The sequence below is a fragment of the Telmatherina bonti genome (assembly GCF_933228915.1).
Source record: "Telmatherina bonti genome assembly, chromosome: 17".
NCBI classification, from domain to species: Eukaryota; Metazoa; Chordata; class Actinopteri; order Atheriniformes; family Telmatherinidae; genus Telmatherina; species Telmatherina bonti.
In genome coordinates this window covers 25,873,545-25,886,016 of record NC_136615.1, presented here as the reverse complement: position 1 = coordinate 25,886,016, position 12,472 = coordinate 25,873,545, and the positions used below count along the sequence as shown (strand labels likewise).

Below are 12,472 nucleotides of genomic sequence, written 5' to 3'. Positions count from 1 at the left end.
ACCTATAAACAAATTATATGTATCATACATAATATATATTCACTACAGGAATAAATATTAACTATTCTTGTAGTGAATATATAATTGCCATGGGGTCAGAGCTTTGAGGTCGTGCAGCTGTTCTGGCTGTGAAAGAATGACATGGCTTCGGAGGCTGACATGTCATGTAATTACTATGCTGTCTTTCCAAAGCATCTTAATTACAGAGATTTATGCAGCTGCATTATGTTATTTCTTGAAGTTGTCTCTCTGACAGAGGTCAGTTTAAAAAAAAAAGAAAAAAAAAAAAGACATTGTCTATCTGACTTTGGAGAATTGTAGTCTGAAATTATCCTCAAATAAGTTTCATTTCTATTTTTAACAGTTTAACCTCAAGCAAAGCACCAATCGGGTATTCTTGTTATTTTCAAACATGATTGAAATGAACAGCTTGTTAAAATACAGCATGCATACATTAGGGAACTTCATACTGATGTTCCTCTAGTAGCAGTATCACAATAAATAAATCAAAACTATGAACAAAAAATAGTTTTTGTACTGTTTGCCATATTAGTATAAGAATCTGCTAAAGCCATGATTTAGGATGATTAAAATTTAATTCAATCTATTAGTCCTGTCAAGTTTATACCTTTCCTTTTATTGAGTGAGTGAACATTCAAAATGAAAAAGTGAACTTTTGCAAGGATTTCCAATTTGATGTGGCATTTTTCTGGTTTGATGTTTATACTTGACTTTTATTTCATTATAGAGATTAAGCAGACATTCTAAACGTGTGTTTTCTCTTCTTTTTTTTCAAAAAACAGCTTAATTTGCTCCAGGTATTTACTCACAAACAGTTTCACATGTTGGCTTATTCTTAAACCTCTCTAAGGAGTCACAAAGCCTATGGTTTGTCCATGAGTGTGAATAGCTGATCAAGAGTTCCACCTCTCAGGGATGTTCCCCAGAGGACATCGCAGTGGACAGGATGAACCCTACACTACAAAGCCACATCCACTCTCTCCCAAGAAGCAAGATCTGCAGAAGAATTCCCACAGCCCAAATATGGGGCGAAACCTACACAAAAAGCTGCAAAATTGCATGCAGGGTCCAGAAGATAATCCCTCTCATGGCCTATCAAAAGTCAATAATACAGGGGACAAAGCTGACCTATCTGGGGAAGATATAAGTTCTCAGTGTCAGAATGACAGAGCGTCTGTGGATATTGCGATGCCTAGGCTCCTTGAAAAGCTCAGAAGTGAAGCTGAGAAAGCGAAGATTGGAGATGAGGAAACTGAGCAAGGGTCTAGTAACATAGTGCAGCATATCCTGAAAGAGCTGAAAGGCATTAACAAGATCCAGGAAGAAATTTCTGACCTGAGACAGTATCTAACATCTGTACGGGGCTCAGTAGATGAAGTATCATGTTGTGTTGATGCAGTGCTCAGTGAGATTGGTGAGCTGTACTCTGGAAGTTCAGCTACACCTCACTCTAGTCCAATTCCCCAAACATCAGTCACCAGACGAGGAAGCCTGGGCAGACAGAATGCCATCACATCACTGCAAGAAAAAGAACTTAGTCCATTATTAGAGTATGGAAAAGATGCAGGATGTTTAGCACTTCACAGATCATGTGAACATTGGCAAGGTGATGAAGACCCCCGCAGATCACACCAAGAGAACCCAACCATGCCCATATTAAGTCATGCAAAGCCTGATCTCTGCTACCTGGAGCTTCATTGTGAGCAGAACTACAAAAGCACCAGCTCTCTGTCATCATGTCACAGTTCCAAATGTCCTGAAGCAGGATTTCTTTCTGGTGAAACAGATTGTGATCAGTGGCCTTCTAATGAGATGCAACACAGTATGAGCAGAGAAGGAGGTTGGAGCGAGGAAGACCTCTCTACTTGTACAAACAGTGGAGAAGAGCTGAAAAATTGTCGAGATGTTTGGAACAACTTTGCCACTGAAGAAACACAAAGTAGCACGCCGGGTCTTTCCTCACACACCAGTTCTGAACACATCTCTCTGTTGTTTGGACACCACTATAATTCTCCCTCAAGTTCTTCCAGCATGATGGACCAGAGGCCTCTCCAGTGTCAAACTGAGGAAGAAAACATGGAGTGCGACTGTGCTGCGAACTGCCCGTTTTCTCGTAGCTCTGGTTATCACACCACAGATGCCTGTGCAAATGAGCTTGACAGCGGGCCCTCCTGGAGCCTTAGCTGCTCCACTGTGCTGTTAACAGACTATGACGATGGTTACCTGGAATCTCATTCGCCATGTGACGATTGCCCATCATCTGGGGACACTCTTGATCTAGGGTCCTCTGAGAGTTTGGACAGGGAGTGGACAGATCACAGCCTTTCCAGGGAAGATGCTGGGGAATCTTTTTCACCACAGTCTTTGGAAATGGATTTTGATGGCGTACCCAAAACCCTGAATGCGGCTTTTGATGTTACAAACTTTGGCAAGGCTGTACTCACATTCAGATCTGCATTGAAGGGGGCTTTTAAAAAGTTGGAAGGATCTAATCCAGATAGAGTGAACTATGATAGTGAAGCAGAGGTATCTTCATCCCCATACAGACAATACAATGAAAGTAAGGAGAAGCAAAGTAGTGCTGAAGATATAGAGGAAGTTGATCTAACAGACAGTCACATTCAGTTTGCTTGTCCAAAGGATAGTGAGACTTCAGTATACTTGGATTGTGGTGAGATGCATAAGAATTTGTCATTTTCCCTACAAGCATCCCCCAATAAAACAATTCACTCTCCCTGCACTCCAACAGAGTATTACTCAGCAGAGATTTCACAGGGAAAAGATGAATGTCCAACTGATGAGGATTTTTCCAACCTTGAGTTGACACCAGAGCACAGCCCTGCATTGCAGGATGGATGTCCTCTAGGTCCAGTGCTCAGCACAGATACGATGAGGTTAAGTCCAATTAGGGAAAACTTTGTTCTTGTTGAAGTAAATACCACAGAGCCAACCGATGCCAGTCACAGAGAACGTATAGCTAATTTCCAGCACATCCTAAGGGAAAAGAGGCAAACTCGTCATAGACTATCAAAATCTACCCGAGGGTCCCAGGGTTCTCATGGCTCTCAAGGGTCTCAGGGATCCCAATCTCTGGATGAATTTCTTCCAGGTACTACAACATTGTCTTTTTATGTTTCTCTGAAATTGCCCTCAACCCTTAGTAAAATGTAAAACAACAATAAATGTTCCAGTATGATGCATTCAGTAATATCATAATGAATCTATTATTTTTTTCTGCAAAACACTGAAATAGCAAGCTCAGTTAATTTGTTTTATTTTTGTTGTTTCTTTTCAGAGTATGGGAGAGAAGATAATCAGGTTACTGATAAATGAGCCTTCTGTACAAGTTTTCTTTTTCCTTGTTAATTCATCATTGATGTTGTGGGACAATTGTGCGTATTTTTCCTTCATACCACTTGATTTGCTTTTCTTTGTCAAAGAGAATGCCTGTGTTGACCAAAAACATGATGGACTGCAATTTTATTAATAGTTTTGGGATTCTGGAAAATATACTTCTTCTGTAATGTTGTCATACATGTTAGTTTGTTAGGCTGAAAATATACTTGCTTTTAAACTATTAGTTTATATAAGCAACTGTACATAGTTGTGTACTGCCCGTGTTACCAGAGGAATTCAAATTTGGAGGGTGTAAACAACAATAAATATGGTGCAATAGATGAGGTTAGTTTTTAGTTCATTTTAAAATCCCAACCAAAATGGCAACAACAGCAGCTGTTTCATGCCATGTTTATGGCATTTTTATGGCTTTTGATCCTAACATCTTAACATCTGGTCAAATTGGTACCTACACTATCCCCTGTGGTTACTTGCATATTTTGCAGCTTGTGAACGAGCAGGACTGATTGCTGATTATGTGTACAAGTTACAGAAATAGCTTAAAAGTTTTACAGAAAAAAAAAGTCAGCCTGAAGCGCCCAAGGAGCTTAACTCTTGATTTTTAAATAAATTCCAAGATACTGATTAAAGAATAAATGTAGGCATTAAGTGTACTTTAGGTGTTTTTGCCAATTTTTTTTCAAAGATCTTATTTGATTAGTTCATTTATTTTTCCATAGATGTTGTACAATTAAACAATTCAGAAGTTCTTGTTAATTATCATTTTTCTTTTATTTTTAACTTTGCATGTTCTGTGACATCCGAGAAGTGAAACTCAACCAAATTCTTTTCCACCACCCCCTTTTTCTTGTCACAGTGGACCAGTTTTAACTATTTCTTATTTTAAATTGTACAGGTCCAAGATGTGGAACCCAGTTCTAGACAGGCTTGGGTCAAACCAGGGTAAGTTATACAATTTAAACAAATTAAATTGCTTGTAATTATATAATGGTAGATTTTTAATGACTCAATAAAGAAAATTTTATCTGTATGTTTCTTTATTGAGTCATTACACTATTACAGGTACATCTCAGAAAATTAGAATATTATGAAAAGCTTCAATATTTTTTGTCACTCATTTCAGAATGTAAAACCTATATATTTTATAGATTCATTACATATAGAATAAAACATTTTAAATATTCAATCCTTGAAATTTTGAAAATTGTGGCTTATAGATAATGAAAACCCAAAAAGCAATGTCTCAGAAAATTAGAATATTGTGAAAAACTTCAATCTTAGAAAGTCTTGGTGTCCCACCCTAATCAACTAATTAACTTAAAATACCTGCAAAGGTATCTTAAACCTTTAAATGGTCTCTTAGTCTGGGTTAGATAACTACGCAATCATGGGGAAGACTGCTGACTTGACAGATGTCCAGAAGACTATTATTGACCCTCCACAAAGAGGGAAAGCCATAAAAGGTCATTTCTAAAGCAGCTGGTTGTTCAGAGTGCTGTATCCAAGCATATTAATGGAAAGTTGAGTGGAAGGAAAAGGTGCTCCAGCAAAAGGCATAGCCACAGCCTTGAGAGGATTGTCAAGCAACATCCATTCATAAATTTGGGGAGCTTCACAAGGAGTGGACTGAAGCTCGACTCAGCGCATCAGGAGCCACTACGCACAGACAAATCCAAGACACGGGCTGCAAATTTCTCATTCCTTGTGTCAAACCACTCCTGAACCAGAGACAACGTTAGAAGCATCTCACCTGGGTAAGGAGAAAAAGGACTGGACTGTTTCTCAGATGAAAGCAAATTTTGCATTTAATTTGGAAACCAAGGTCCCAGAGTCTGGAGAAAGAGTGGAGAGGCACAGAATCCATGTTGCTGGAAGTCCAGTGTGAAGTTTCCACAGTCAGTGATGATTTGGAGAGCCATGTCATCTGTTGGTGTTGGTCCACTGTGTTCTCTAAAGTGCACAGTCAGTACAGCCTTCTACCAGGAATTTTAGAGCTCTTCATTCTTCCTTCCACTGACAAGCTTTTTGTAGATGTCGTTTTTTTGTTTTTCTGTTTCCCAGCAGGACTTGGCACATGCCTACACTGCCAAATGTACCAAAAGCTGCTTCAATGAGCATGGTGTTAATGTGCTTGATTGGCCAACAAACTCACCTGATCTGAACCCAATAGAGAATCTTTGGGGTATTGTCAAGAAGAAGATGAGAGACACCAAGAGAGACACCAAACCCAACTATGTAAATGACCTGAAGGCTGCTATCAAAGCAACCTGGGCTTCCAATACACCTTAGCAGTGCCACATGCTGATTGCTTCCATTGCCATGCCGCATTGATGCAGTAATTCATGTAAAAGGAGGCCCAACCAAGTATTGAGTGCATGGAAATGAACATAATTTTCAGAAGCCTGACATTTCTGTTTAAAATATAATTTTTTCATTGATCTTATGTTATATTTTAATTTTCTGAGACACTGCATTTTGGGTCTACATTATCTATAAGCCACAATCATCAAAATTTCAAGATGTAAATGTTTGAAATGTTTCACTTTGTGTAATGAATCTATATAACATATGGGTTTCACATTCTGAAATAAAAGACAAAAAATATTGAACTTTTTCCATAGTATTCTAATTTTTTTAGATGTACCTGTGTTGTCTGTTTACAGTGGTGGATCCGGTCTGTATGGAATTGACAGCATGCCTGACCTGCGTAAGAAGAAGCCCATACCCTTGGTCAGCGACGTGGTCAGTATTTATAGCTAATTCTTTTGCTACACATTCTGTATGTCATTTGTCATCCTGCCTGTTTTGCTCTTTCTTTGTCAGTCTTGTCTCTCTATTTGTGAAACCACCATAGAAGTCTAAGTTTCGCTGTTGTCTTTAAGCTGAACCCTGAATGAGATCATCATCCACACATGGATACAAATATGAAATCAGACTGCTAATTTCTTTCTCCCTCCTCTCTTAAACCTGAAACTATTCCCCACAACTCTCTTGAATGCATTCACTCTTCTCGGTCAGGCTATGGTAAGTTATAGAACGCAGCTGCCACTCCCCTTTTCCTTCTGAAGCACAAAATGTCAAGTAGGACAAATAAAACAGTTGTATCCTCAAACATGTTTTGTTTATGGCATGTTGATCCTCTCGAGTGAACACATCACATTAAAAGTAATTTAAATCATGCATGCTTGGTCATGGGTTGCCCTTCTTCCTACTTGACATTACCATTAAAGTATATAATCATTCCTCCACCCTTTTGGTTCTTGTTTTTCTTCCTTTGATGAGCCATTTATGAAATCATGGATAAAGTGCTGCAACTGCTAACCTTCATAAACTTTTATTTTATTTTAAAGAACTCTGATCATCACCCTCCAAACTAACAATACTCACCTGGGTATTCTGCTACAAGTTTATAGATGGGAAAACAAACTTCACTAACCCTACTGACCACCCATATAGCTGTCCTCCCCATCTACTCTTATAGCACCTTTATGGTAGTGCTCTGGGTTGTGGGTTGGATATATATACATATTTTTTTTATTAATGCAAATGTAAGCAAATTTTCATTCATCACATCTTGTTCAGTCTCTTGTCCAAGCCAGGAAGGCAGGGATTACATCTGCTATGGCTGCCCGGTCTTCAGTCAAGGATGAGGAGCTGGTGAGTACAAATTCTCTGAACAATAACAAAATTAGCATTGTTAGTTATCAAAAAGAGAGAATTGTAATGTTTTTCTTTCTAAAGATATCCCAGTGAAACTTTCTATCATCCACCTATCTCATTGTAATCAACTGAACAAGACTTTGAGTTGGAAAAATAAAAAATAAAAATCTTTCTTTTGTAGAAAAACCATGTGTACAAGAAGACTCTTCAGGCCCTCATCTATCCCATATCCTGTACTACACCACATAACTTTGAGGTGTGGACAGCCACCACACCCACATACTGCTATGAATGTGAGGGACTGCTCTGGGGAATTGCTCGCCAAGGAATGCGTTGCTCTGAATGTGGAGTCAAGTGCCATGAAAAGTGCCAAGAGCTCCTTAATGCTGACTGTCTTCAACGTAAGTATTGTTGTCCAGAAAACAGTTAAAGGAAATGCAGTTTAGTGAACTAAATATTATGATGTGGGAAATGTTTTTATGTAATCAGCTCCCTCTCTTTTTTCTGTTTGATGTTATTTAAATTTGTTTTATCTCCTTTTAGGTGCTGCAGAAAAAAGCTCTAAGCATGGAGCTGAAGATCGCACTCAAAATATCATCATGGCCATGAAGGACAGGATGAAGATTAGGGAAAGGAACAAACCTGAGATTTTTGAGCTTATCAGAGAAGTATTTGTCATCAGCAAAGCCATTCATGCACAGCAGATGAAGGCCATTAAACAGAGTGTGCTGGATGGTACCTCAAAGTGGTCAGCCAAGATCACAATCACAGGTATCCTGTAAATGAGTCCAGGGGAACATTTCATAATTTCAGCTCTGATTTCACTGCTTATGTTCAGTCTTTATTAATGTTAATACTCAATTTTGGTATTTGTTTCTGTTGCTGTGTTAGTTGTTTGCGCCCAGGGGCTTCAGGCAAAAGACAAGACAGGATCCAGTGACCCATATGTCACTGTCCAGGTGGGAAAGACCAAGAAGAGAACCAAGACCATTTATGGCAACTTAAATCCAGTCTGGGAGGAAAAGTTCCACTTGTGAGTTGGCAGTCTGTTTGTTTGTTAGAGTATTAGAACAATCAAAAGTTAAAATTAAAAGTTGTTAAAAGACAATAAGAAACTCGCGTAGTTCCCATTGCGTTACATACAGTGTATAGCAGATCAGATTTGTGTCTTAATAGCTATATAAACTTTGATGTTTGTATAAAAGAAAACCCAAAAAGTTAAGGAGACTATGAATAAAAACTGTTCTGTAATTCTAAAGATATCTAATCCTATTTATTATTATATTACAAAAAAGTCAGGACATTTTATATCAGGTGGACTCAGCTTTTCTTTTAGAATAGAATAATCCGGAATTTTTCCCTCAGAGGGGAAATTTGCATTCTTTAAGCATTGATCATATAATTTTGTTGTTTTTCCTTCAATCTGTACTATAATCTTAATCATAAACATGTGGTTTGTCTTTTTCTTTTTTTTTTCTTCCTTTTTTTCTAGCGAGTGCCACAATTCTTCAGACCGGATCAAAGTGCGTGTGTGGGACGAAGATGATGATATCAAGTCCAGGGTAAAGCAGCGTCTGAAGAGAGAGTCTGATGATTTTCTGGGTCAGAGTATCATTGAAGTTCGAACGTTGAGCGGAGAAATGGATGTCTGGTACAACCTGGGTTAGTATAATGCAACTAGACTTAATAATAATATGTTAAAAGACATTCAATGAGATTAAACTATATTTGCTATTCTAAGCGTAGTTATTACAGTTTTTGGAATTGCAGTGAGGAAATGGATATGAGTTGTTGTGTTAATGTCAGGCCTGTTGCATTGACTTGAACACAACATATTGGCATGAAGGGAAAAAAATGTTGTATTCGATAAGGAAAACAAATGTTTTAAATTAAGCAATTAGACTTTTAATGGCTAGATATATTGCATAAATATGTTTTGTCTTCCTTCGTATGTCCTGTGTAGCTTGTCAAGATAGATGCTGTTCACTTGACAAGCTGATTTCACATTTTTTGTGGTGTTTTTTTTTGTTTGTTTGTTTTTTTTTTGTTTGTGCAAAGTCTTGTTTGCAGCAAAAGCAGTCTTTTTTTTTTTTAAATATATCTTTTTGTTGAACCTCATTAGACATATAGTTTTTTGCCTGCAGCAGCTTCTTGTTTTGTTTTGTCACACAGACATAGAGCTTCCCCAAGGCCTGCATTGGTCTGCGTGATAATACTATCTTACGTTACAAGCCAATTCTATTAAAACTCTAAATGAGTGTTATTGTATTGACAGAATGTTGTTTTCATGTTTGAAAAAGAAAATTTAATCTCCTAATTTATGCTCTTGAGAATGAAAAGAATTTAATCATGAACCCTGAAAACAAAAACCTACAAGAGATGATTTATCAGTCTAATGCATCTGCCTACATACATAAATAATACATAGATTTTAAATGCCTCACAGAATTAAATCTTTCTCTAATTTTGTAGACAAATAAGATTTTTTTGTTGTAAATCTATCTTAATTACATCTCGTTTCCATATTGTTGTAGGTAAACAGGAGGCATTGCTTCCTGAGTAACTCTTGAAAAGAGTGTTTGTCACAGAATCTAAAAATACCCATAAATGTACTTCTCTCTGTATTAAAATGGGAGATATAAAGTGCTCCGTTTTTACGTCAGTGCTTGAAAAAAAAAAAAAAACTTTAGCTAAGAGTCATTAATTTGTGGTAAAATTAATTACATCATGGAATACGTTCCGTTAATTTCAAGTGTATATATATATATATATATATTTTTTTTTTTTTTTTTTTTTTTCTTTTTCAATTCTGCTTAAAACCAATGCCTCTCTCCCTTACTCTCCTCCTCCTGACACGAGGTTATCAAGTGGCAGCTCTCCAGTCGGAAATCGGCCGCTCTAACGACATGTACAAATTACCCTTAATGATGTCCCTGTCAGGGCAAATTGCAGGGGTGAGCCGCCAAGCACTCCACCTCCAGAGAAGCTCTGGTTCAACTGTCTTTGGCGATGAGGCACAGATCCATACAGCCCCCTGCCATTGCCTCGCTTGCTATCAGCTGGAGAACTTCTATTAGCGCAGCCAGCTCTGTTCTGCCATCAAACTGTAGAAACAACCCCCGCAATCGAACTGGCACGCTGACGGCCTATAATTAGCACTGGGTTAACAGATCTGGTTTCATGTACATCTATTGCACCAATTTGGATCAAGAGTTATGAATCAAGACGATGCAGGTGCATGTGTTTTAGTGTAGCCGTGTGTCTAAATGACTATTTTTATTTACAGAGAAGAGGACGGACAAGTCAGCCGTGTCCGGGGCCATTCGCCTCCAAATCAACGTGGAGATTAAAGGAGAAGAGAAAGTGGCCGCGTATCACGTGCAGTACACCTGTTTGCATGAGGTAGGTTATAACCCGAAGCACAGGACAGTACTAGAAAAAAAATAATAATAATAACGGCTGTCCCTGTTTGTAATATACAGCATAGATTGTCTGCAGACGTGACTGATTAAGAACAGATTAAAGTCACAGAAATACTTTTGAAGCATTTGTTATAATCCCCGCTCTTCTCCGAAAAAAAAAAAAAAAGTGCATCAGAGTTTATATTTTATAACCGCCCTTAAAAACTAAATCAGAAAAGCTTTTAATCCTGCAGTGGATTCAGCACACTTCCAGGTTAAATGTTAAATTCCCACATCTTCTACATGTTTGTCTCAAATTTCAATCAGTCAAGATTTTTTTTTCTTATTTCTCATCTCTGCCCATTGCAGAATCTGTTCCATCATTCAACCGATGTGCTCGGCCAAGGTGTGGTGAAAATCCCTGAGGCTCGCGGAGACGATTCATGGAAAGTGTACTTTGATGACGTGGCACAAGATATAGTTGATGAGTTTGCAATGCGTTATGGGATTGAGTCAATCTACCAGGCCATGACGTAAGTCTGAAATGCTGTAGTGAATATGGAGATTGTCTTTCCAACTCACAGCACTTGACAGTTTGTTTTTTAATAAGACTGTCAGACAATGGAAGTTTTAGATCTAATTAATTCCAAGATAGCTGTGGAATAATCACAGGAAATCACATTGCAAAATGTAAACAACCCGCTCATGGTCTGGTGAAAGCTTTCTGTGAAACTTGAGATTGCAGCCTCAACAGATGCGCCTTTGTGAAATGAAAACATCTTTTTGATTTGTCAACAACTGACAACCTTTTATTGTTTTTTGTTTCTTTTAAATCTCACCCTCTAAGATATTTTTAGATCTCGCTCTGGTCACAATCAGTTATTACACAGACGCAACTGCTACTTATTCTTCCTCTCGTTTCTGACTGGTAAAGAGTATGGACCAGAATGTCACATGCCACAGCTGAGTGGTTAATTGGGATATATTAGTTAGGTCATCCTGTGACCATCCTTTAAATGTAAGACTTGAAAACTTCTTCATAAATACGGAGGAAAAAGTATTTTTTGAAGTTTATAGGTACAGTATCCTTTTACATGGCTGAAATGGCTTTTCTATCCTAGATAATAAAAAGTTTTGAGATTTAATATTGCATTATTGATAAATTTGTGTCTGGACGCGGTTTGAAGAAACGAATCAAGGTGTAAGGCTTGAAACTATCAAAATCTTGATAATTGTGAAAGTCAGATTGGTTTTTGGATTTGGGTCACTGCTGTGACAAAGTGCCTACATGCCCAAAATCAGCTTCTCTTGCTAGGATCATGCCAAAAATGGGATTTTTATTATAGTACAAGTGATAACTTTGTTTTTTGAACGCTTTGTAAAAATGAAGTTCCACAGATTTATCTCTTTGCATTAATGCATGAATTTTGACAACCATCGTTTATAACCTCCTCTTCTCTTTATTTTCTATCTTTTTTCTAATTTTTTCAATGGTGTTGTACTAAAGGGCCTCTGAGTCAATGAAATTCCCCATTGGCCTTCGACTGATGGCCAGTTGGATTTTCCTCCTTGCAATGTCATGATCTTTACAAATGTCTGTTAGCTGGACCCATCATTCACTGAAAACATGCTCCAATGGGGCATCCTTCATACTAACCTGAAGGACAGATGAAATGACCACTCCTAACAGACATCATTAGATAAAAACAAGACCCTGAGAAGACACAATAAGTCCCAGTAGCCACACACTGACAACTAAATCCTCTTCACTCTTACAATGAAGATTCCTCATGAAGCAGGAACAAGCTAGAGAGAAAGTCTGCACCTTGACTTTTCACAGACCTTTGGTTGTGCTTCTCTTTCCAGCCACTTTGCCTGCCTGTCGACTAAATACATGTGTCCTGGGGTTCCTGCAGTGATGAGCAGCCTGCTTGCTAATATCAACGCCTTCTATGCTCACACTACAGCATCCACAAATGTGTCCGCATCTGACCGTTTTGCTGCTTCAAACTTTGGGGTTTGTAACCACTGAA

General features: G+C 38.1%; 2 protein-coding genes across 2 annotated transcripts in view; both read left to right on the top strand.

The window, feature by feature from the left end:
* Positions 1–12,472, top strand: part of LOC306768456 (protein unc-13 homolog B-like) — a 70,243-nt gene that overhangs the window by 44,886 nt on the left and 12,885 nt on the right. The window contains exons 11-20 of the mRNA XM_079256825.1: positions 4,274–4,320; positions 6,042–6,120; positions 6,961–7,035; positions 7,220–7,439; positions 7,582–7,809; positions 7,930–8,071; positions 8,531–8,700; positions 10,325–10,440; positions 10,809–10,972; positions 12,306–12,456. Coding sequence (XP_079112951.1) covers positions 4,274–4,320; positions 6,042–6,120; positions 6,961–7,035; positions 7,220–7,439; positions 7,582–7,809; positions 7,930–8,071; positions 8,531–8,700; positions 10,325–10,440; positions 10,809–10,972; positions 12,306–12,456 — 1,392 coding nt within the window. The remainder of the gene's footprint in view (positions 1–4,273; positions 4,321–6,041; positions 6,121–6,960; positions 7,036–7,219; positions 7,440–7,581; positions 7,810–7,929; positions 8,072–8,530; positions 8,701–10,324; positions 10,441–10,808; positions 10,973–12,305; positions 12,457–12,472) is intronic.
* Positions 937–3,354, top strand: LOC306768563 (uncharacterized protein; the record flags this gene model as incomplete). The annotated part of the gene is made up of 2 exons (XM_079256971.1): positions 937–3,130; positions 3,317–3,354. 2 exons carry the CDS (start codon positions 937–939, stop codon positions 3,352–3,354), a joined length of 2,232 nt encoding a protein of 743 aa, XP_079113097.1.